This window comes from Lonchura striata, chromosome 1 (assembly GCF_046129695.1).
Source record: "Lonchura striata isolate bLonStr1 chromosome 1, bLonStr1.mat, whole genome shotgun sequence".
NCBI classification, from domain to species: domain Eukaryota; kingdom Metazoa; phylum Chordata; class Aves; order Passeriformes; family Estrildidae; genus Lonchura; species Lonchura striata.
Genome location: NC_134603.1, coordinates 33,243,046 through 33,269,615, shown reverse-complemented (window position 1 = coordinate 33,269,615; position 26,570 = coordinate 33,243,046). Strand labels below are relative to the sequence as shown.

Here is a 26,570-nt window from a genome sequence, read left to right as displayed (position 1 = left end):
TGGTAAATGTAACATATTAGAAAAATTAAACCTGATGCTAACCGCCAATGAAATTATGACCTCTGATTGCTGTTGAGCCACACACCAACACAGCCTGAGGCCAGTGTTTCAGAGGAGTGCAGATGAAAAATCTGTTCCTAGTTTGCCATTCATTTGAGAGTTGTGAGTTTCCTTCTCTCTCTTTGGTCTTAGTGCATGAAAGCAGCATGCAAAGATGATGAAAATCTGAACAGAAATACCCAAATCAAACCATTTTTCTTCAGCTGCTTGTCTGCAAACTAATGTGATACATTAAAAATTAGCTTTGTCCATCACTAAAATTAAAAATTGCAATGTATATTGTTTATCCACAAAAAATCCATTAAAACATTACTATTAACATTTTAACTGTTGGCAGGAAAACAAATAAACCTCTGACACTCTAGATCAATATCAATTCAATGCTTGTAACAATAATGGATTTAAAATATTTTTAATAATTTCCCCTTCTCTCTCCTAATGTGAAGTCCTATAACAAATATGATCTATTTTAAAGATGAAAATGCTGCAATCCTTTATTTTTGTGTTGCTCTCCTCTGAACAAATTTTTCTTTCTCCATGGATTTGTGAGGAAGGGAGGGAAGATAGAAGTGGAAAGAAACTCAAACCAGCTGTTCCCTAACAGAATTAAAATCATGACCCTCAACCCTTTTTCTAAAACATCTATTTTCCAGCCAACCCTCTCCCAGCAAGCAGCAAGCTCCAAGGAGGAAAAGACTTTGACCCTGTAACCTTCTCCTCCTCTCCTGAGGTCAACAACCTCAGATAAGAAAAAAGCTGAAGAAGCCTATGTGGCCTCACATGGTGGCTGTGGATTCTAGATTTTTAAAACATTGGTTCGCAAAAAATGCCTCAGAAACTTGAAATGTTTTGAAGAAGAAGTTGTGGTCTTTTGCACTCATGCAACATATTCTTACTATAATGCTTACTCTTCTGTATCTTATGCATAGGTAGCTTGTGCCAGCACAGGAGACACAATACTATATTTACTCATATTTAACCAGCATACAGTGAATTTCCTCCTTAGGCAGACAAAATGCATTAGATGTAGAGACACAGCTGAAACTCCAAGTGTGAGCATATGCTGCCAGGCTTTGAAGATCAACTTGGCTGAAAAAGGAGCCAGAAGCTTCTTCAGCAAGTTATCAATATCACATAAATCTTTACTGCTTTTCTGTTTAAAACCTAGAGCAAATGCCCATCCAAATGCATACCACATTAACAATTCAAATATGAGCTGAGTGTAAGCTAAAGGAGTAACACTCTCCTGAACTCATTAGTTTCCCACTTTAGTTACTCTTCTACTGCTCAGTTATTTCTCCTTCCCCAGCTTAGAAACTATGAATGACAACTGCAACAAGCTGCTGGAGGACTCAAAATAGAAATCTGTGTATAATAAACTAAATTTTTTTGTAACCACAAAACTAAAGGAAGGAGTAGCAGCTTCTCAAAGGAGCAGATGGAAGGATTAACTCAAAAAAATTCCAAATTCAACTCTCTCAGGGAAAAGATAGAGGTAGGAAGAATGAGACCACTACATCTTAGATACCATAGTTAGAAGAGAACCTGGGGACTTGGAGCTTTAATACATAGCACAGAATCTTAGGACCATCACAAGCCTTATATCAGGACATTCTCCCCTTCTGTCTAACCACCTGCATGGTAGGTAGAAAGCAAGAACCACAGTGATACAGAAATTGTGGCATCAAAAGAAAGAATTATTATGGACAGAAAAGCCCAGAAAATAAATCTGAGACTAAAAACTGGTACGGCAAAGGTACAGAAGCAGTGTCAAGAAAGCAAGAAAAATGAAGAAAATGCCACAAGCACTGCAAATTTTCAACAAAATATGACTATAATAAGAGCTAGATAGTGTCCTCTTTTGTCAGGAATAAAAGAAGGAAAACAAGTCAAGAAGGGAACAAAGCACAAGTGATACATGTTATAATTTGGAAAGGATTAAAGCCTAATGTGATTGACACTATGTTACAGCTAAAGGGAGGTCACAAACAGTGCACGACTGTTTTGTTCCTTTTGAGTGGCAGGGCACGGCTTTGAGGCTAAATGTGAGCTTTGAGTGCCAGGTATTTTTTCACACTGTCTGGCTGACTTCGACTTTGGGCTAATGAGTGATGGCTGCATTTTCCCACCCCTTAACATGGTAAGGAAGAACATTCATTTAGCAATTGTTCTTTTAGCAAAGAAGTTATTTAAAAGTAATTCTTCAAAGAAGCCAATTACCCGCCCATCATTAATTGATGTGGTCCATTCTTCCATCAGAACCCCTTGTATTTGTTTTCACCTGCTTGGTTTGTGTGGAACATTATATTTGTGAGCTACCTGAGACACTGCTCAGTCCTCTGATTAGATATAAGCAAGCACACACAGTCAACAACTTAAAATAGCAATTAGCTCAATATGCACCATAATCAGGGGTATGGTGAAACACTGCCCAAAAAATAAAGTATGCCCTTCAAGCCAGAACATTTTCATAAAGGTGTATATATACACATGGACTCTAAAATCCTCAAGTACTTCTCAGAAGAGCTTCTGTGAGGGGAAATGACTTATAGCTAAATGGCCATCCAGGGGAAAAAAAAGTTTGTTTGCAGGCTCACCATTTCAAACTTCCACAAATGTATTTTTGTAAAATTTTCATAGAAAATACAGTACTAGAATTCTCCCTCTAATTCTCTGACAAAGTGAGATCTGAAACAAATACTGAGAGTCTCTGTAGAAACACTGTTATTTATGCAGATGTATTTTATTATGACAGGATCAGTTTAGCAGTCAAGTCCAAAGCACAAAATTAAAATGGTGGGATTCTCTTACAATAGGCTGAATTGGCAAATAAGGAGCAAAATATCCTGTGGCTTACATATAAAGCCTATGCAGCTAGCTGTGTTTGTTCCTAAATGTGTTGACCTTGCAACTTCAGTGTATCCAGTTTGAAATCTTCAGGAGGAACTACAAGTGATAACATGTTTGTACTGAAGATTTGTATTTCAGCCAGACAGGCTGAGACGCAGCTCTGCAGTTTTGGATCAATCCCTGGAAAGCAAAATGCACTTGGTATTGTTTAGAAACAATATTTTGAGGGAAAATGGGATTGTCAGCATGTGTAACCTGGCAAATCTACCAATAGTAGCTTAAGAAGTTACTGCCCACGCTGTCCTTTTTTGCTCTTTTACACAGCTGGCTTGCATGGATCCATGTGTTTCTGTCCCTCAGACCTTTCTGTGCCACAGCTGGTAACTTATATTGATTCTCCTGCAGCAGCCCAATTAAACTAACAGATGTTGCATGGAATAGCTGAGATTTGTTTCTCCATTCCCTTCTATCAGCTCTGCTTTGGGGTTCGAAGCAGCAGCAGATATGTGCTTGCAGGAGCAACTTAAAGCTGCTGCAACCATTTGCTAAGTGAGTGTCTCTAGTGAAATTCAGCAAGCCAAAGACAAACAGCAATCAAAAATGAATGACTAGGTGAGTCTAGCCTAAGATTTGTACATGGAAAGCTTATGTCTTCTCCCTCCTCTATTCCCAAAGCATTTGTTAACTTCTTCCTGCTGAGTTTTTCTCCTTCTCTTTTCTGTTTTTGTATGACAAGCCAAACACTGCCAGAGATGCTCCACAGTCATCATTCACAGCTCTTAAAATGCCTGGACCTGTGCAGTCCTCTGGAATCATTCCTTTAAACTAACTTAGGATCTTTATAAAGATTCATATGCAAAGCATTAACTTATGGCAGAAATGTTCTGCAAATATTTATATTACTTTGCTCCTTCACTACCACCCGTCAAGTTGTGTACTTCTGCCATAATTATGTAAAATATGCTTCACTACTCAACTTACTGTAGGAAAATTAATAACAATAATAATAAAAAAAGATATGAAGGCTGTTATAATACTTCTTTTATCTGTGCCAATACTACAAGCCAAGTGGAGTGACGCAACAGCTAGCATGCTGATCCTCTACATTTCTGTGTTACAAAACTAACAAAAATAAATCTAACAATTCTGCTGTCTTTGAATAAACACTGACATAAGGTAACTCTGGAAAAGTCTGCACATTATAGAGAGGAATAACGTGAGTAACATTAACATAATCTCAGAGGATGCCAAATCTGCTGATTGTAGCTGAGATACATTTCCACATTTGGTTAATCTGCTTAATTTACCATGAGAAAACTAACACCACACTGCCAACTAATTGTTCCAATACCTTAGTCTGCAAAGTCAAATGAGAGAGGGGGGGAAAGAAAACCCCAACCAACAACTACCCTTCAGAATGAGCTATTTTCATTTTGCCTTTACATCAGCAGGCCCATTGAGACATCCTGGAAGCTGGCCAACTCACAGGAAATGATTGCTGGGATTCTCTGTTCCTCTCATATCTGTCATTACGCAATTATATCCACTGCTTCATTTTCCCTACTGAACAGTAGAGAAATTTGGTCATGTACATGTGAGAACAGATCTAGCAAAACAAGTTAAAGATGCAATCCTTTATAAATATGAAGTATCTGTAAAAAAAAAAAAATTTAAAAAAATCCCCAAATGTACACTGCTGTGATTTTAAAGCAGCTTTTTATAACAGCAGTACCTCTGTTTATGTCTTTTCCAGGAATTATATATATAGATATATATACCCTTTCAGTTGCATATACCCTTTATGACTACTATCTACTCCACAAATATTCACCACTCCTAATAGCCATCACAATGTACTTCTTTCAGAATCACAATTACAGATTGTCAGATTTTTTTTTTTCCCAGACAACAATTACATATTTCAAATCTAGATTGTGAACGCCCCATGCCCCCATTTTTTACTCATAGTTGTGACCACATGCACCACCATTATTTGCCAGCATTCATTAAGTTTTAGTGGTCAACCTCTGGTTTTCACTTTACTAGAAGGATAAAATCCCTGGTATGTGCAGGTTGGAAAATTGAGCAACAGCACATCTACATCCTCTCTGTGTGTGTATATCTATTAATATACACATATATATATAGTATGAACTGTGCCTAATGCTTCTCCACTGTACTTCTGTGCTTGCTAAATACACAAAACCCTCTGCACTTCCTTTCAAGCCCAGGCAACAAAGGCTGAAGCGCTGATCTTCCTGAGCCGTCATCGCGGAGCGCCTGCAACGCACAAACCCCTGTGAAAGAGCAGCCACCGCGGTTCGCAGCTTCTCAGCGCTGGCGCTCAACTGGCAGGAGCTGTCATCTCCGTCTAGCCTGCACTTTGTGACCCTAGCATTTTCTCTTCTTTCCCACCACAATTATTCGGTGCTGAAGAAAAAAAGGTGCAGATTACCTGTGGGTCAGGCACAGGATATTAAGAACAAAGAGAGTTCTTGAAATCCACTTCATTCTGTCTGACAATTTGTGGATGAACAGTCGAGGAATTAAATTGGGCTGTGAAGGCTTTCAAAATGCTCCCATTTTAAACTTAAGACTATAAAGAGAAGATTGTAATTTTTAAAGAGTCCACAATACCCTACCAAAACCCCCAAATCCTATATTTCATTGTTAAATAGAACATCAGAACAAAAATTAAATTTATTATCTATATATAAATTATCTAATAAATTTATTATCTATATAAATTATTATATCTATATTAGCTGTTATAAACACTGAGGATAAGAACTGGAATTATTTACAAACTCTTTTTCATAGCAAATTACTTTAAAGTACTCCCCTGCACCAAATATAGCACCCTTTTATAGCACACAATGGATGCCATTTTTTTCTAATAGAAAAAGTGATTAAAATCCTATTTTGCTTGCTCATATCAACAAATGCATTTGGATCAAATATGATACCCCTAAAGTAAACAGTGTATATTCCAAAATACAGATCTCATTGTGCAACTTGTGTTTATTGAAGTAGCTATGCTAAAATCAACCGTATCTGGAAGAATCCAATTTAAAATAAAACATGACCTAAGGAAGTATCTATATAGCAACTGCAGTGGATAGACTAGAGTGTCTCTCTAAAAATCAGTTCTTGCTCCAACTCTGACAAAGTAAGTTGTTTTTTTCTATTATGTTATTCTATTTATGTATATTTTGCAGGAAGGGAAGAGGGGGGGGATGTCAAAGAAAGAATTTTACCAATAGATAGAGACAGCTGAATAAAACTCAAGTGAATATACTTGAAGGGTGTGTTTTATTCCTGGAGATAATGGTGTTAAATTTAAAGTGTCAAATTAATTGTATTTTAAAGGCCAGCACTTCACATATAAATACTTTCTTTATTATATGATTCCTATTATCTGCTAATATATGCTTTTGCAAAGAGAAAAAAATTCTATGGTTAATGGGAGAGAGTGAAAATAAAATATGAAGATATTTTAAGAAGAAAAAAAGCCATGAATCTCATCAGAATCTAATTAATTATTCCCAAATCCATTATCTTGAAAGTATACTTTTAGGAACATATAGATTTTGTTGAAACTATACACACTATATATTTAAAATTTAAAAAACCTAAAAATGAAACTTATGATACGAATGTTTTTTCCACAAAAGCCTTAAAATATCTCATTTCTCTGGAAATGAGGGGTTCATGTGGAAATTTTCACAAGATGACCTAAGCCGAGTCTTTCAGTTCCACATGACCAATTACTTCAAACTTGCAGGGTCTTGATGCTGTTGATAATATTCTAAATGCATATGTTTAAAATAAAAGCTGAAATATTTTAAGGAAGTGAGTCTCTCATCTTTGTAATCGTGTGCTAATGAGACAAAGCCAGGCTTTAAAATTCTCTTTACTCGCCTTGCCAGTAAGGACAGCAAAAGCATTTTCTTCTGTGGGCAGTCTGAAAAATCAACACTTCGATTTTTCTCTTTCCTTTTCTTTCCCAGTCCCAGTGTTGTGGGGCAGATGTTGGCCCTTGTGCTGCTGCTCAGTGGCAGAAGTGGGGAGTGAGCTGACCCATCACTGCCTTGTCCAGCCAGAGGACAGCAATCTTCTGTCAGAGCTCTAGGAGTGCCAGATGGAGAAACAAGAGTTTTTGTGTCACCTTACAGCCTGTGGTGTTTTAACCCCTGCTGACAACTCAGGGAGAAGAAACAGAAAGGTGAATAGAGTGATAAAGTGATGATATGAGCATGGGAGGCTCCTGGATATTTCAGCTCAGCTGTACATCTGCAAAGAACAACCCATGTGATTCTCTTGAGAAAGGAAATTGTATAGGCTCTATTTTTAGTGGCACCTAGCATGAAGGTACTTGTCATTTGCCATGTGAAAGAAATTAAGTGGTTAATAAGTTGCATAAGCCTATAGGAATGGTCTTCTCAAGTGAGCAAAGGAGGTATTTGTTATTCTTTGTAGCTCTAACACTCAGGAACTATAGCAGCACATTCCACAACAGGCAGGCATCTTGCATTTCAGATAGATTAAGGCTTTTAGATGTGCTTTGCACACACCAGCAAAGCCACAGTTCTGCCTGAATGAAGACTTTGTTTTGCATTTTTGTTCATTTACCTACAGCTACATGTGCGATGTAATTTAGTCCCACATTCATGATGTGGAACTTCATGAACTTTCTGTAAGTCACCCATGGTAGTAGTATCACAGATGAGAAACTATTTCCAGTCATTCCCTCACACACATATTTGGGAAAACTCTGTGCTGTGGTTTGCACTTCCTTTCCTCTCTCTACCCTTCCTTGCTGCACTGCAAGTGAGCTGTTCTTGAATTGCTACTGTGGAAAATTAAATGCAAATAGATGGGTTTTATGTCTCAGTCTGAATGTTCCCTGTCCCTCAGCACAGGGAACTGCTCTGATGCCTGCTGGAAGGGAGTTCACAGTAGACGAGTTCCTTAGAAAGTGAACTTGTCTTTGTCAAGTCTTCACAGAACTTATAGTACTTTAAAAATAAGGGTTATATCTTTGGAATAATTACATGTAGCTTTCCCAGAACTCTCCATTGATGAAGAACTATCAGAAGGTAAATCACATGCTCCTCATAAAGCATCCCTAGCCACTATCTGGTCAAGAGGTCCCCATTACAGATATCACAAAAATCAGGAGGAGGTGAACTCTTATTTCAACCAAATGAGAATAGTAATTTTTGAATAGGTATTCCTCTGTAGGGACCTGATGACTCTACTCTGGGTGACCAAAGATTTGTTCAGCTGCCCTCCTTATGGTGTTTGGGGGTGGGAGGAAAATAATTCAGTCAGCTCTGTTTGAAGCTTTCCTCTCCCTGAAACCATTCCTTGTGTCTCACCAGGAATAAGGCTTATTCAACAATCTTTGATGTAATTGCTTATTTTTTTGAGTCTGATGGCCCAGAAATCTATGTTCAGTATGTTCTACAGTCCTTTCTATGTATGGTATTTTTTTTTTTTAGGAAGTGACCTCAGGTGTCTCTTATTCAACATCTAGCTAACCAATTAGGAAATGAAGAGCCAAAGGTTTGCTAAGACTTTCCAGGATCCATTCTCCAACCACAGCCAAATCAGACCAACTTTGCCAAAACCACATTTGTGCCTCAAGGAAAACAGGTATTTTTCACAGCAGCAGAACTAGACCTAGAGGTCTGAATATGAGCTTCTGTCCATTGCTTAATGCTAAATGAAGGTCATCTGGTAAAAACAATCATGAATGATTACATTAAAGTCACCAAGAGCTGATTCCACTTTCAGCTCATCTTTAACTATTATACTCTTTTGAAAACTCTTCTCAAAAAAAGTTTTTCTTTTATAGATTGTTTTTAAAATATTTCTATTGAAGAAACATTTCTTAGAATTTTAAAGAATGCACACATTTTTCTATTCTGAGAGAATGTGAAATGTAACTTTCTAAGAAATTTCTTTTCTTTGACATCATTGGTCAATATTTATTTATCATCTTTGGTCAATATTTACTTTTAGGCTGGTAAACCTATCCCTTTATCTCAACAGTGGTTGACCTCCACCTATAAACAACACAGTTGCTTTATACTGGTTTTTTTTTATTTTTTATTGACACATCTAGGTTGATTTTCTTCCTTGCTGGCACATCATTGGTGATCCCAGCACAACAAGCCAAATTCACATCATCATGAAAAAAAATGAGGTTTTGCAATGCTCCGAGATAAATTTACAAACTAAATGCTTTAAATAGAACTGGGGTAATTGTCCACGAGGAAAACAAAGAGCAGGAAACACTCAAAGCAAAGGAGATGTGTTTACTTCTTAAAAGAGCTACTACCTATTTAGTTTTTTAAAAAACCCCAACCAAACAATACAAATAATAACGCCTTTCATATTCCAACAACTTAACTTAGGAACGCTGGGACAACTAAAACCCACAAAGTTGAGCTATGATTGTAAGAGAATCATTAAATTCTATGTAATGTTAATCCTCATTTTGAATGGAAGACAATACCAGCTCTACTGGTGGTGCTGCAGAATTAATCAGTGGGTTAATCTTTTTAGCATTCTGAAAGGTTATCACAAACCAAATGTAAACAGGATAACTGTTAATACTAAGTTCATCAATATTTTAATGCATTTTCCATCACAATTTTCTTCTAATAACATAATTTCAAAAACCATAAAGATGTGAAAAATAAACAAGTGATACAGGAAATAACAGAATTTATTAAAATTATAAATAAAGTAAATAATTATAAAATTATATTAAATTCTGATGCAGCGATTCTTTTTTATCTTTCTCCTGAATTATTTTAATTAATATCTACCAATATTTTATGTTCTGCCATTGACTTTGGTATAACTTTGAGGTAATTTTACTGATTTCTGAAGCATTTTTTTACACCCCTGCAAATGAAAGCCTAGAAGTCTCACTTGCTTTATGGTCAAGAAAAATGAGCTATTAAACAATACTCACAATCACAGGTAACTTGTTTTGGAACAGCAGTACTTAACAAGAGCAATACTCTGATTTACTGTTGTTCTGATTTCTTCTTCTTCAATGGGTTACCACATCATTTTGTAAACATAATTTGTCACCAACACCAGCCAGAGTTCTCTGTAGCTACTTTTTGCCTTTCTTTCAGATCTGTTATTCCTGCTGAGAGAATCTACTAAAGAAGAATTTTTCATACTGACACCAACTGTAGTCTTGCTGTGAATAACCACATTCCCATAAAAATCATTCCATTTATTGCAAAGTTGTTGGCAGACCATAGGAATAATAGTCAACTCAGGAAACCTTTTATCCTGAAATCACACAGCTTAACCCTTTGCATGACCACATGTAGTTCATACAAAAAAGCTATATTACCACACCGCTATTTAATTTCATTGTAAAAGCCTTTCTGTTGCTAGCAAGGTTTTGAAATTATTTTTTCACAGTACTTCATTTAAGTAAAATTTAAATAATAATTTTTAAAAAGACTGAATTTGAATTAATCAAGCATTATTCAGGGTTTTTCTCAGTATACATTTTTGTATTAAAAATTAGATACTCTTTCCCAATACATGAAATATTACATACCATTTGAGTGTGGTTTTGATTATAAAGTAAAAATTTGCATCCATACAAAACTTTTTTGCATTTTCTACCCTCCTATGATAAAGAAAATTTTATAGATTTGCAATATAATTAAAAAAATAGAAATAAAACTTGTTTGCTTTATGATTTTTTTGTGGAGGATACTTCTGCTGTGTTAAATGCCAAACTAATGGAGATTAGATCCAGGAAAGAGATGTTCTGTTAGTTAATCCTGTTGAGAGTTTGGGAGTCAGATGTTGTATTGCTTGCATTCAAATTTCTGTCTGAATTTATTAAACTGACGAAACAAAAAAAAAAAGGTGGTGTATGTTTTCACTGTCTATTTTGTTCTGCTTGTAAATCCTTGTTTGTAGGTAATCATGGCTTGATTTATGCTTTATTCATTCAACCAAGGCAATAATGGGAGTTTTGGACTTGTGAACACAACTTCAAGAAAAATGTATACATTTTGTTCCAATAAATGAATTTAAATATGTGTATTTTTAAAGTTTTCTAGAGCCAAAGAGAATTCCTAGAAACTGTCTTTCTCGTGTTCTAACTGCTGCTACAACTGTCTCTCCCCCTTGCCCAACAGTGCTAGGGAAGAAGTGATTCTCCTGTGTATCCATACTTCACATTCACACTGTGAATTATACAAATATGCAGAAGAAAAAGGTGAGATCTTTTAACTGATTGAAGGGATTTTCTACCATTCAGAAAGTATAATTTGCTTAGATAAAGCTGATCTTTCTCATGCCAGCATATCAGCTGAGCCAGTACTCTGTTCCTGCTGTCAAATTCTCATCTCCTGACTGCACAGTGCCACAGGTAGCCTTCACACAGTGCCTGGACTGCCTTGTTCTGACTGGATGAGGATCTTGGAAAACCAAAAAAAAATAAAATAAATGCTCCATTCCTTCAATGCTTAATTGTTTCTTTGGTTAAACTTTTTTGTCTACAATTTTTAAAGTCCTTGTTAAAGCCTCATGCTTTAACAGTACACTTTAGGGTAGTTTGTCTACTATAGGATCACCCAGCCTCTTGAACATATCTAAAGAAAAATTTTATAAATGCAATTAAAAACAGTCAAATCTTACTTTAAACCACAGAAAAATAGAAGTGATACTGCAATGAGTAAAGGAAATAATGCTTGCTCCCTTTCTTTACAGTTTCATTAGACCATTGAACTGGATGAAATTCAGATAGAAGCCTTATTGTAACCACACTGAAACAGTAGAAATCTCCTGAGACTGTGAAACTCAAACATTTTGGGAACCAACTTCAAGCACTCTCTTTGTGCTTTTAAAAGAAAATGAATGAAAGAAACTTCTAAATTTTTTCCCCTGTGGAAACATTTTAATATAATTGCTATCAAAAAACCCAAAACAAACAAACAAAACAACCTAAATCCCCAGCACAGATATGTTTAAAATTCATATGTATGCATATTTTCATAACACTTAAACTTCAGTTATAGCACTCACACATAACCACACCAGCACAAATGGCTTTCATGATATTAAACAACTTGTAAACACTTTTGTAAATCCATGCCAAATTTAAACCTAGGCTGACAAGAGTGATAGAAACCACCTACCATGCATATTGCTAAGATGCTTAAACTGATTTCAAATCTTTGTACTTATGTGAGGATTGACTAAAGTACTCTCACCCTGCAAAATAACATGTAAGGATGACACTTAGTTTCACCTAGCTTTCCTAAAATAATTACATAATTTTCAGAGATTAATCCACTCAAAAAATCAATCTGAATAATTAAAATATGAGATTTTAAAATGGTTCCTACATCAATCAGGAAATATTTTTTTCTAAAGGTTGACAATTACACTCTCTTCAGTTTGTCTTCTGAGTTTTTGCATTGGAAGAGTCCAATGAGAAAAAAAACAACTTTTCACAAAGTAGTGGAATCAGCACAAAATAACTGCATTACGTGAATAGAAAGGGCAGGCTGGGAAAGATATTTGAGTGTAAATTAATGTTGATCTTAGCTGGAATAACTTGCACTCTTTAGCACTCACAGCTGCACCAGGGACTTGACTGGCTATATGAGATTTTACACATCTGTCAGCTTAATCAGAGACCAAAACACCAAATCTACTGTTCAGGAATGTTATTTTAATTTATTAAACTTCTTAGATTGTAAACTAATAATGGAATACTTAGTGCTATGAACAAGTCTTGACATCTATAATGCTACATAGGATTTTGTTCAGTGTTACCAAATTCATAATATTTAAATAAAATGTTTAAAAAAAAGTTGTTCACATCAGTTGCATGAAATATTAAAAGCCAAAGTGAATCCTCTCCCCACAAAAATAAAAGGAAAACATTACCATAATTAGTACATTAACTGCTTTTACTGTTAGCATAAACTATTTTTTAATTTATTTGACATTACTGCTCTATTGTTTCAGATAATTTAATTAATAAAATGAACTTACTCAAATCTGAAATTACAATTCTGGCACTAAGAGGTCTCCAGGATGAATCACATTATTACCTAGTTTTGGATCTAATATGATGAACCACCAAGCAGTGAATCGTATCTATGCTTAGGGAATGATTTGCATTGTGGAAAAGCTCTGTGGCACATAACAGCAACTTTGCAACCACTGAAAAATAAAAATTCATTAAGGACATTTTTATGTGTCAGCAATATAACATAAGACAGTGTTTTGATATCTGTTAATGGTTGCGAAGTTCTCAGTCTGTTACATTTCTTGCAGTCAGTTTTGCATCTCTTATTTTCCATTTAAAACAATTCCATTGTTTCACTACTGGCTGTAAGAGAATTTTCAAGGCGCTGTCTCATGTCCTTCATTATGCAGCAATCTGCACGTTGCCTTTCAGAGCTGCCTCTGCAGCCCAGCCCTGATCTTTCTGCTGCAATTGAAGCTGACATACGTGGGGTGGATCTGGGATTCCAGTAACACACCCTGCCTACACTCAGCTTTGATACAGGTATTGCAATGGTTTCCAGCTGCTTACCACTGTCCTTCAATACACTATCTCCTGAACTAGCTGATCCTAAACCTGATATTTCAGACTCTGCAGAACCTAGCTGTAACAGGGAGGTACAATTGCTACCTGAAAAGTATGCTAGCATGAATGTTAGTTCTGTCACTGGAAGGAATACCTTTGAATATTTAATTTGGGAAAATATATAGACAAAACGTGTTTTGATATTTGGATAGAAATTTTAGTCTACTATCTTGGAGATGGGTCTAATACCACTAAAAGTTAGCGTGATGCCTACCACAAACCTTTTTGCACTAGCATGCATTCCACTGACAAGTGGGATGCCATCCAGAGAGACATTGACTGGCTTGAGGGCTAATATGAACTTAATGAAATGCAATAAAGTGCAAGGTATTGCAGCTGAACTGCAATAATCACCCATCACATATCAGTACAGGCTGGGTGGTGAACTGAGAGAGAGTAGCCCTGTTAAGAAAGACAGATTCTTTCTGCACCCCAGAAAGCCAACAGTACACAACGTTACACCAAAAGAGGCCTGAAGAGCAGCTGAGGGGGGTGATTTTCCACTTTCTCTTCTCTGCCATGTAGAGATCCTACATGAAGAACTGTTTGCAGCTCAGAAGGCCTCAGCACAGGAAAGAGAGGCAGGCAGTGAAGGCAGGTTGAGAGAGCTGGGGCTGTTTAGTGTGGAGAAGAGAAGGCTCTGGCTAATTGTGGCTTTTCAATATATGAAGTGGATTTAGAAGAAAGATGGGGACAGATTTTTTTACCACAGAACAAGGAATAAGGGATAGGAAAGAGGACAGATTTAGATAGGTACATGGAATAAATTCCTTACTGTGAGAGTGGTGAGGCACCTCAACAAGCTGCTCAGAGAAATTGTGGATGTGGATCCCTGGAAGTTGGATGGGGATTTAAGCAACCTGGCCTAGTAGAAGATGTCCCTGACCATGGCAGTGGGGTTGGACCAGGTGATTGTCCATCCAAACCAAACCATTCTGTGATTCTATGAAATACCCTATATTATACTGGGCAATTTGCATGTCTGTGTATTTCTTCACAAAGTGTGCCTGCCTAGTCTTTAGCTGACTTATACTGCAGCAATATATAGGTATCCCAAACAGAAGCCCTGGTACCAGCTGACTGCATGGAGTTCTTACTAGCTACTAGCTCCCAAGTACAGACACCTGAAACACTGCCATGACTAGTGTTGACTGATGTCCTTCTGTGCTAAATATTGGGATGTTTTTTAACCTGTGCCTTTAAAAACCAGACCTTTCTTAAAATGTTTTAATAGCTCAAACTCATTAAAAAACAAAACAAACAAACAAACCCCCTAAAATTCCCCCAACAATAGAAAAGAAATTAAATACAACAGAAAACTGGAAAGCTTTATTGGCTGACTATTTGAAATTTTTTTTCTATTTCTTTTCTTTTCCCTTGTTTGAATACACATATTTCCTAATTGTGTCAGTAGAGAGAGAAGTTGTGCCAGTATTAGTCCTGAGGACTAATATGTTAATGAGACCAAGTTGAAGCTTTGTTAGAAAGACAACTACAACTGTACACAATAACAACTGCTATAATCACCAGACTCTACTGCTGCTTTTCTCTCTTGAGCACTTTATGACAGAATTATGATCCTTGTATCTGTAAATATCATCCTTATCATCACCATGATGAGAAGACCTTAGTCTTCTAGGTACAGTGATCAGGAATTACAAAGTATTGGCAACGACAAACACAGACCTTGTGTTGTGTTACCTACATAGATATATCTGTGAAATATGCACAAAACAAATGATTAGTACCTAATGCCAGCAAAGGCTCACCCTGCCAATGTTCAGGGCTTGATGTACAGCTTTAGACACACAATGACTTTGATCTGATTTTTATTTTTTGGAGAAGTTGAGAAAACTTTTCTCTCTGGTAATGGTGTTTCACAATCCTCCTGCACTTCCTTGGTCTGACTGCAGATCCCCCAATTCCAATCACTGACTGTAGATCTCTGTAAATTGAGGCAATGTCATACCTGCCATGGCTGTCCAAAGCTGGCTCCATGACATTGCTACAAAGTGTGGAACAATAAATGATGGACTTCTGCACTGCTAATAGTGACCAACCTTCTCTCCCAGCTTGCTTTGGAGCTTGCTCAAAGTCTGCACTTAAGAGCTGGCTTGCATCCAAGCACTTCATTTTTTAGATTATTTGAATCTAGGACCAGATGTGCTAAAATGCTTTCAGAAAGAAGAGCATTTTATCCTACCATGGTCATGGTTCTTTGAGATGTGCAATAATCTGCATATGGTAAGCCTGCTGAACGCAGTAATTAATTCAATAATGTGTATTATCATAATGCCCAGAATCCCAAATCATCCTTTGGAGTGCTACTGTGCTAAAAGTTATCAGTCAGAGTCTGTGGCATATTAAAGTACCCATGTCTAAGGGTAAATTATTTCTCTTTCTCCTTCAGATTAAAGAAACAGAACATATGGCTGTATTGCTTCAAAGGCATTCCTACAGGGCACTGTGTGGTACACTGGGGACACAGCAGTGTGCACAGTCACTGAAGGACCTGAGAGGAAAGTCACTTAGTCTCCTGTGGTGTTACTGATACCTACAAAGGAGAAATGTTCAGGCTGATGAAAAGAGGATATATGTCCCTGTCATGAAAAAAAGGTCTCCTTGAGTGCCAGAAGTGATTTATAGGGTACATTTGCTTCCAGCAGCAGGGAGGCAGCCAGGTTTCACCTGTAAGAATTGAAGGCAAAGACCAAAAAGGAACTAATGTTCAAGGAGTTCTGCTCCATGATCAGACTTTATGGATGCTGTCCTGGTTATTAGGTGTTCCCTTTCTTATCCCTGAGCTCTGATGATGATCTTCCTGATCTTGGAAATCCCTGCAGTGCCCGATGTTAGTACAGACTGCATCCCCATCTGCATCCCCATGGGAGTCTGCCTTGCAAAGTGGGCCTTAGTGGTCCTTTATGTTCCTTTAGGGAACAGAAGGGCTCAGCATACTGCTGGATGTCAGACATCTCCATCACATTTCAAGTAAAAAAGCTGTCCTACACAGTACTGAGCTTGAAAAGGAATAGAGGGAGAGGTAGAGGTGATAAATACAGTCTAATGACTGGGGCCCACAAACAAGAGCAAAACTTCCACATAGTCAATTATACAAGAAACAATTCACAAAAAGCAGCTTTCATTTTAAAAAATCTTATCATTAATTTCTCCCTATCAACTTCTAGATCTGAGTAAATTCATTTATATATTTGTCAAAATTATAGAAATGAAATGACTTAATAAGTGACATATTCAGCTTCAGTATATACCTCTAAAGGAGTAGATCTAATGAGATGGTGTCATTTTAGAACAAAGTTTGCAAAGAACTGAACTAACTTTTTCAAAGAAGATGTTCCTAATAATTCGCTGTCACCAATACCTAGTTATGCCTTTAACGTACCTACTTATAATACCTGATATGCCAAAAAAATGAATAAACTTTTAAAAGTATCAGTATTAACATATACAATCTTTAAAGATGCAGATATAATCACAAATTGGTTTTGGTTGGAAGGGACCTTAGAGATCATCTAGTTCCAAGCCCACTGCCATGGGCAGAGACACCTTCCACTAGACCAGATTGCTCAAAGCTGCATCCAACCTGGCCTTGCACCCTTCCAGGCATGGGGCATCCACAACTTCCTTGGGAAACCTGTTCCAGTGTCTCACCAACATCACAGTAAAGAATTTCTACCTAACACCTAATCCAAACCTACCCTCTTTTTAAAGCCATTAATCCTTGTCCCGTCACTACATGACACCTTGTAAAAAGTCCCTCTCCTGCTCTTCCCTCCATGGAAGGCCACAATAAGGTTTTGCTGGAGCCTTCTCTTCTCCAGGCTGAACAACTCCAACTCTCTCAGCCTTTCTTCAAATGAGAGGTGCACCAATCCTCTCATCACCTTTGTGGCCTCCTCTGGACTCACCCTATGCCCTTCTTTAGTTGGGGCCCCAGAGCTGGACACGGTAATCCAGGTGGGATCTCAGAAGAGCACCTCCTCAACCTGCTGGTCATGCTTTTGATGCAGCCGAGTACACAACTGGTTTTATGGGCTGCAAACGCACATTGCCAGGTCATGTTTAGCTTCTTGTCAATGAACACCTCCAAGTCCTTCCACCCAGGACTGCTCTCAATCCAGTCTCCTCCCGATTTACCCAATCCAGATGCAGATTGCTGAAGAGGCCAAAGTCTTTCTTCCAAAGTGCAGGGTTGTGAGCTTCCTGTGCACCCTCCTTGCTGCCCCAAGTACCTTAAAATCCACCATTTCATGGTCACTGCAGTCAGTCCTCGAGCTTCACATTTCCCACCAGTCCTTCCTTGTTGGTGAGAACAAGGTCCAGCATAGCAACTCTCCTTGTTGTCTCCTCCATCACTTGCAGAAGGAAGTCATCATCAACACATTACAGGACCTCCTGGATTGCTTATGGCCTACTGTGTTGTACCTCCAAGAGATATTTGGGTGTCTGAAACTCACCACGAGGAGCAGGAATTGCTAATGTGAGGCTGTTCCTACCTGTCTATAGAGAGCCTCATCCATTCAGTCTTCCTGGTTAGGTGGTCTGTAGCAGACCCCCACACAATGTCACCTGTTCCCTGCTCTCCCTTTAATCCTGACTCATAAACTCCCAGTTGGCTTCTTATCTATCTCCAGGCAGTGCTGCATGCACTCCAGCATTGACATCCACTGACACAGAGGGTTACAGGCCCTCCTTATCTCCCCTGCCTGTCCTTCCTAAACATCTTGCATATTTTCATTCCAACACTCCATTCACAAGAGTCATCCAACTAGTCTCTGTGATGCCAATAAAATTGTAGACCTGCAGGCATGCACAAGCCTCTAACTCCTCTTGTTTACTCCCCATGTTGTGTGTGTTTGCATAGAAGCATTCAAGATGGGCCTCTGATGTAGCAGCTTACTGGCTGGAGTGGCTGGAATTCCTTTGTCCTGTTCTTCAGGTGTGTTTCTGCTGACCTGTGACCACAGGTACCTGACTCGTAGGAGTGGGATGGATTGAGGTTCCTCTCCTCCAGCAACTTTAGTTTAAAGCTCTCTTCCTCAAGCCTATGACTGAAGATGCTCTTCCCTGACAGATGGAGCCAATCAGCCCCACCAGACCAGGCTTCTCAAGCAAGTCCCATGCTCTAAAATACCTGAACGTCTCTCTGGAGTACCAATTCTGCAACCAGATTTGACTGGCCCTTTCAAATTTTTGAAATGTCTTTTTTATGGCTGGGACGATTGATGAAAAAACTACCCACACTCCAAAATCCATTACTGCTGCTGCCAGGGCTCTGTAATCCATCTTGACTGTTTTTGTTTCCTCAGACTGTTTCACTGGTGCCCATGTGAAATAACAGCAGCAGATAGAAGTCAGAGGACTGTATGAGGCTTGGTAGTTTATTGGTGACATCCTGTCCTGGGGTCACAGTCCCAGAGACACACCCCTAATACAAGGCTCTGGCAAACATCACATCTGTCTAGAGAGCACCTGATGCTGGCTAATAAGACTCTCAGAAGTGAGTTACCTACTACTATCACCTCTCTCCTTCTCTTAGTTGCTTTCATTGTTATATGGGGGGGGGGTTATGGGGTCAGGTTCCTTACTCAGCTCCAGCATCTCTCCTGTATGATGTGTCTCTCCTTCTCAGTCTGCACAGCAGAGAAGCAGTTCTGCAGGGGTACCTCAGGATTTGGGGAAGCATCTTCCTCCTGCAGGTCCTTGCTTACTTTCGGCAATGTTATTGCTCCTCCTCCCTTCTGTGTGTGCCAGTGGGGGAGGTTTTGGCTGTTTGGCCATGGGCTGTGAGTCTTCTGCAGGCTGCACTTGGAAGCAGCTATGCAACTCCACCAAACCCAATGTACAACTCCTCAGCCACCCTGATGCTATGCAGTCTTCCTGCTACCTCCTGCAGCTCAGCCACCTGCCACAGGAGCTCCTTCACCAGCATACCTTTGGCAGGCAGGTCTGCCGTCCTGTCCCTGACCCAGGAGAAGCCTCTATTCACTTTCTGCAGACTGAGTTCTGCACTTCATCAGCCCTGTCTGCATGGAGGCATTGGCCACTGTCAGGACAGATGGTGCAGATCCCAAATCAGAGCTGCAGCCTTTGCTCTCAGATGAGTGCCCACCATTCTGCTTTGGCAGTCAGGTGGGATGAGTGCCCCTGACCTGTGTAGATGGCTACAAAATGTGCTTGGTTGCTTGGTAGACTTCACTTGGCCTGTGGATGTCCCTCTCCTGAGTCGTCACCGTCCCTGCACACCCTGCTGAGCAAACTGCCACACCATGACCTGTCCACCTGCCCTGGCCACAGTGCTCACCAGGGCTGCCTGCCTTGGGAAGAGGGATTGGCCACCATTAGTCCTGGCCTCACACATGCCAGGAGAGCAAGCCACTCTCCCAAGAGCAGCTGGCTCCTGGTGGGTCTCTGTGCTCCCCTGGGGCTTCCCTAGATGAGGAACCCCCCTGACTGCCACATTCCCCTGCTCTGCTGTAGAACACACCTGCACCACAGCTGATTACCTCAGTGGATGGCACATTTCAGTCCTATCATCGAGCTGCTCATTTGCCTAAAACACTGGAGCATACCTCCTAAAATACATATGTATAATTGCTTCATATACACAATTAAAATATTATACCTTATTATCCCTATCACAACATAATCAGCATGCAAAATCAAACATTCTTTTCAGATGTGGTTCTCTTGAGGGCACTACATCAATGTAGTTGTTCCCTCTTGCACACAATTAAAATTCAACTATAAAACAGAGAGTATGAGACATTTAAATAAAAAACTTCAATACTGAAAACCAAAAGCTCTTGTTTGGAAGCCCAAATGCTGATTTTGGAATTTAAATTTTTAGAACACTGCACTATCTTCTACTGTTTAACCTAGTACATTTCTATAACTTCATTATGAAATTACTGCTAATGCATGAAAATACTGTTTATTATGTTACTTAGATCAAATTTTGCATAAGTAAACATTACTATTTTTCTTTTTAGTATGTTAAAAGTCTTGTCATACCCCTTTAACATGCTGTTTAAAGGAATATTCCTAAAGATTGGAAATTATTTGCTATTACATCACTTTGAAATTAATTGTTCCAAATAAATCTGTGCAAGTGAAGGAAATAAGCAATTTGTTTTATTTTTTCAAAGCAATAAAGTAAGAATTAGTACAAAGGTGCAAATCTAACTGTAGTTCACCATCCAGAAACAGAATACTGACTCCAGAGCTAGATAGTGAGATCAGACTGAAGTTTCTCCATGAATTTGAAATTTTCAATTACAAATATTACTATTATTATCATTATTATTATTACATAAAGAACAACATACATAAAAATAAATTATTCATTTACCTGGCTGTACCCCCACTAAATTCAACTGATACACATTGGCATTGATTTACTTTACACTTACTAAAAATTGATTGCTGAAGTTTAGAATTTAACCTAACAAAATGACTAAATCTCTAGGCTGAGCTTTGAAAAGCCAGTCAGGTCATACATAAATCAAACTGTGCTTCAGAGATCACTGCTGCAACTCCACCCTTTGCATTCAAAATGTTCAATCAGTCTTTAGCATTTTATAAGCAGAAAAAGTATTTTCACTTGGATAACAAGAGAGCTATTCTGATTATAGAGTTTTCAGGAATGTGTTGGATGAAAGAAGGTTTTTTTAATTTAAAAACATTAACTTGTGGTATCTGGAAAAATGTGCATCATAGGCCAAAGTCATGACAGATGATTGCCTGCCTTTAAATGCCGCCTCTCTATGTGCCAAGAAGGGCTCCCTCTGAGCCTGGGTGAGACAAAGGGCATCAGCTTTCACGTTCCCACTTTGAATAAGCTCAGGCTCAAAGACACATCTACCCTGTGGGTTAGATATATTCCAAATCCAGCTTTGCTGCTCTTCATACTACTGCTGGGCAAGGATACCCAAGCTCTGCAGGTCACTGGCAATGGTGCCTACAAATGTTTTCAATCCCAACAGCCCAGACACTTGTGCCTATGGACTGGAAAGCTTCAATCTGAGCTAGATATTTCAGACTCAGTTCTTCATCAGTGAGAACTGATGCTTTAAGCATACTAAAACTAAGTTGTCCACACTTTTCCTGAAAGCCTATCAAGCTGTGAGCAGCCTGAACTTCCAAACCACCAAGCAAGGAACTTTTGAGTTTCTGAGATGGATGTGAGGAATCTGTCCTGAGGTCACAGCCCTTGGGAAGCTGGCAGGGCAAAGTGGCAGGCCCTGCTAGCTAAATGGCCACAAACTGTGGCTCCAGGTGTCCTTCAAGAACACCATATTTCTGTGACATGTTCTAAAAACTGTGTCGTTGCTGGTGAACTGAAAGCCTCAATCTGTGATGAGGCCCAGTCCTTACATGCTGTTTCCCACAAAGTACAGGCTCTCTTACGTGCTTTCACTGTGCACTCTGAAGGTTTGTCTGTGCACACTGAATGTGCTCTTCACTCCTTGGACAAGGTATGATCCCTCAGACTGCAGCTCATGTTCCCCAGACATAAAGATTAGGGCTCCTGTACAAGGACACGTGCACAGCTGCTCACTCCTGGGTGCCTCTTGGTATGAGGAAGGCAGACCAGGGTATAGACACAAACTATTACACTTCAGTTTGGACATACTACATAAGCTGGCTTGTTGTGGTGGAAATGCAAAGAATCAGGCTTATCAGTGAGCTCCTCTACCTTCATGAACCATCTGGAGCAGTTGTTTTCTTATACATAGCTTCAAGATTCTTGAATGAATGAACAACTGTGCTGTATTGTTAAGGCTGAAACATGTCTATTAGCAGAAAATAATCTACCACCCCTAAGATGTGATTGATTAACTTCCACTAAAGTCAGTGAGGTTGACAATTGTGTATGAAGTAGCTACATATCTGGCTTTGCAAAACAAATGAAAACACACTGAACTTTACTAAATATACTTAAATACAGAAAAAGTATTACTTTTTGATTCTGCTCTGGTTAAAGTGAAATATAACCAGAAATCAGAAACAGAGTTGGAAAATAACTAGCCTTGTTATATTTTTAGACAAATATGAAAAATAAGTCTTATACATGCAACTCATTGATGGTGCTTTTTATATCCAAAACAATTATATATTTAAGTACAGCTACCTGAATGGAAGAAAACGCTACTCTAATTTAAAGAAACCAGCTATTTTACTGTAAGTATAAAAAATAAATACTCTAAGGAATGGAAGAAAAAAAAAGCATGTTCAATAATTTCATTACGTTCTAAGATGCCAAATCATCTGTGAGTGGTTTCTTTTTAGATGAAAAGAAATCAAAATATAGGACAGATGTTGGACAAACCACATTTGAGGTCTATCACACACTGGCATTTTTCAAATTATTTTGGCTCATCTATTGAATAAGGTGTATTTTGCTTGATTTTGAAAAGGGAAACATCAGGAAATATTTAAAGGCCAATTGCTGCCAATTAACTTTGATCAGCAAAAGTTGCATTTGAATCTTTTAGATTCTTTTGCTGTCTGGAATAACACACTATTCTAAAATCTAGCAAAACAACAACTTGATGATTAATGTGTGTTGGCAGCCCCACCACAAGCTTGCTTAACAGCTGGATTTTAAATAAACAGCTGTCTTCACTATGATGGGAAAGAAATCTGACTGTTTTCATGTTTTTGCGTTATTAAAATGTGATCAGAAATTGCTTTTTTCCCTTTTAAGATGAAACAGCCAGGCATTACAGTGACAGTCTCTTTCAGCAGTTTGGAGAACTCTGGAACAATCTCCCAAGCATTGCCAAACCATAGGCTGTGTAGGCTAAAAAAGCCCTTGGCAAGGCACCCGCAGCTTCTCGCTGCAGGCAGAGGCACCCTGGCACAGAACAGCCCGTGCTTGCTGCAGGCACAGCAGCCCCGGGAACAGCTCACAGACAGCCCATACAACATTTATGATGTCCCTCGGGGCTAAGGTAACATTCACCCACCGTGGGATGTAAGCAAGAAATCTGTACCCAGCCATCAACGGTTTATAGAAGCTGGAGTTTAATATTTAATGGCCTTTGCAGACTATTGAATTCTGTATGTTTATAGGTTACTTCGGTGTATCCACTTCTGAAACTGTCTACTATCATCACAACTGCTAAAACCTGTGAGGAGAAAACTCTACCATTTAAACGGTAGTAACTTTTGAAGGCCAGTTCAGACATTAAGTATAGTTATTATTATCTACCCTAATGACTAAATGATATAGCTATTTTCTAAGCATTTCCGTATTGAAACTCTGCAAATAATTGTCAAACCATTTAACAACACATAAAACCAGACAAATATTAGATATTAGATAATCTCTGTGTATTTTAAAAGAATGAATACTTACTTCTAAATCGTTAAAGAACAGATGTGTGTCTGCCAAATTGAAAATCATCTCTTCCATTCGGAGTCCAAGGGACACAGAAGTGGGAGGATCCTTAAAGAAGAAATTAAGCAAGTACATAATCAATACTGTGCCTAACATACATACCCAAATACAGACTGGAAGAACAGCTTTTTATAACTACAACACTTCCCAGTAACACTCCAAAATATGACTTAAACTCAACTGACTCCTTGATTTTGCAGTGGGACTTCTGTGGTCACCCTCATGCATCCCTGGCACTGGCTCTTTGCTCTCTGTGCAGAAAGGGAAAATCCATTTCACATAAACCTTCTCCAGATTCTACAACTGTTCCAAGTTTTATGATCAATCAGTGGTATGATAATACTATTGTTACTAAAAATAAACCGATCACAAATAACAGGATTCAGTTCTGGGAATACCTAGTGACTTTAAAGCAAAGAACTATTGATGTTTTATTTTCAAATTGTAATTATATTCAAAACCACTCCTTGATTGTCAAAAAAGCTTTAATTATGTTTCCAGTTTGGCCCACCCATGCAGAGTGAACAAAACTATTGTTTGTTATTAATACATAACACACTAACTTCTCTACAGAAATTACCGTAACAACTTACTCCTTACTGAGCTAATAAACTCAAAAAGCATGTTCAGCATTGTGGTTACCAAATGCATTACAGATGTTTGTCTTGTTTTGATTTTTTTGGTGTTTTATATATTTTCAATCTGAAAAATCGAAAAGAGAGCCTAATACATACATTTGATATAGAGTTTCTCATTTATAATGCCAAGTCTATCCAAGAGCACAGGAGCATGAGTTTGGAAGAAAATGCTGTATTACCCCATAATAGCCTCTATTAATAATGTTAGTTTGTTAGGAATTATATTTTAAATAGAATTGAAGAAGTGGCAACCCGTATTTTACTTAAAATTCAAAACTTGATGACAAGTCACAGTTAAAAAACAAGATATGCAGTCCTCAGTTTCTTTTTCCACCTCTCAATCAAATTAATAGGTGCTTCAACATGATCTCTGAACTTTCCAACATTTTTCTGTAACTACTGGTTAAAAAGACAAAATACGTCAGTAGTAGAGTGCTGGAAAAGAATGGTGATTTGGCAGTCTGGTTGCCTTCTGGAAATGCCAAAACCCAAGAACTGCTATCCAGAGAAAGAATTTTTGAAATTTCAAAGCAAAGCTACATTGAGCAGACAAAACATCTATTCTTGAACTCACATTCATTAAGAATAAGTTTTAAAAAAAAAAAAAAAAATAGCCCTTATAAACAGGGAAAAAAATTGCATCATACTATTTTGATGAACTTTGCCCCTAAAAATAAGTCTTTTATTTAAACTAGCACAGCCAAAGGGAAAAAAAAATAAAAAGGAATTTTGGCTTCTTAGTTCAAATGGAAAGACTTTGAAATATGAACAAAAGTATTCTGTCTCTCTCTTAATATTGCTCTATTTGTAGACCTACTACTTCCTCTGCTTTACTTTAGTAGGCATGTGAGGTGGAACACAGGTGGTATTTTCTCTCTATCTCGGCCTGAGGCTTCTTCTCCCTTTGACTTTTCTGCTTATCTTTGTGCCCAGTTAGCAGCTCATCATCCTACACAGTTCATCTGACTTCTTTTTTTTTAACAGACAAAGATTTCTGTTGTACCTGAGCAGTAACAGAAGACACCTCAAAGGAGCCTCTGCTCTAGTTATTAAAGGAATTAGATGGGCTAAAGGTCTAAGATGCAAATGAAGATTACTAGCTACATCTTGATTACCAACTACTAATGCAACAAGGTAGAAATAATTCCCTTCTGACTTCCATCCCTAAATAGGAACATCATTTTGAAAGCAGAATAAACGGGCAACAGAGCATAACTAGTATGAACACATTTGACTAATTTTAAATGGATGGCTGCAAATATATATATTTCACATTTCAGTGTACACAACTTGCTTTTTTATTATTAAACATTTTTATCACATTTCTGAGTCGGTATAAAGGGGGTTTTGTAAAGCTTTCTACCCATTTTAATCCAAGGTATTTTTACATGGCAGAAAAAAAACAGGACGGTTTTCTCCAAACTAATACTAAAATTAAGTAATTTATTAGGTTAATTTAATTATGCAGAAAAAATATAAGAAACTCATTGGCACCTACTGAAAGTGTCAGATTAAATAACACAAACTAAATGGATTGCTTTACAAATACAGCTTAACTCTTAGTTTAAATACAATCTTTTTGTATAGGAAGTTCGACTTAACACAAAAACTATGTTAAACTGCGGCTCTCGATAGCTACATATTTAATGGAAGCAAAAACCTTATCTGCATTAGCGTTTTAAATATCTGTGTAGTCACACACTTGCAATTGCTCTAATGAAAAGAACAGGAACCTTGGTTTAAAGCATCATCCAATATTAAACTCTGCCATCAGACATTACAGTGGGGGCTGTAAACTAAAAAAAGACAAGGCTAGAACAAGGTTTTAAAAAAATAATCCCATACCCAGCCTTCTTTTGCAATTTTAAACCACTAATTGCTAACTAATTATTGTGAGGTGTCACACAATGAGTAGGAAAGCTAACAATCTCTTCTTGTG

General features: G+C 38.0%; 1 protein-coding gene across 1 annotated transcript in view; it reads right to left on the bottom strand.

The window, feature by feature from the left end:
* EYA1 (EYA transcriptional coactivator and phosphatase 1) overlaps positions 1-26,570 on the bottom strand; it is a 103,044-nt gene that overhangs the window by 12,575 nt on the left and 63,899 nt on the right. Inside the window, exon 13 of the mRNA XM_077783236.1 lies at positions 23,952-24,041. Coding sequence (XP_077639362.1) covers positions 23,952-24,041 — 90 coding nt within the window. The remainder of the gene's footprint in view (positions 1-23,951; positions 24,042-26,570) is intronic.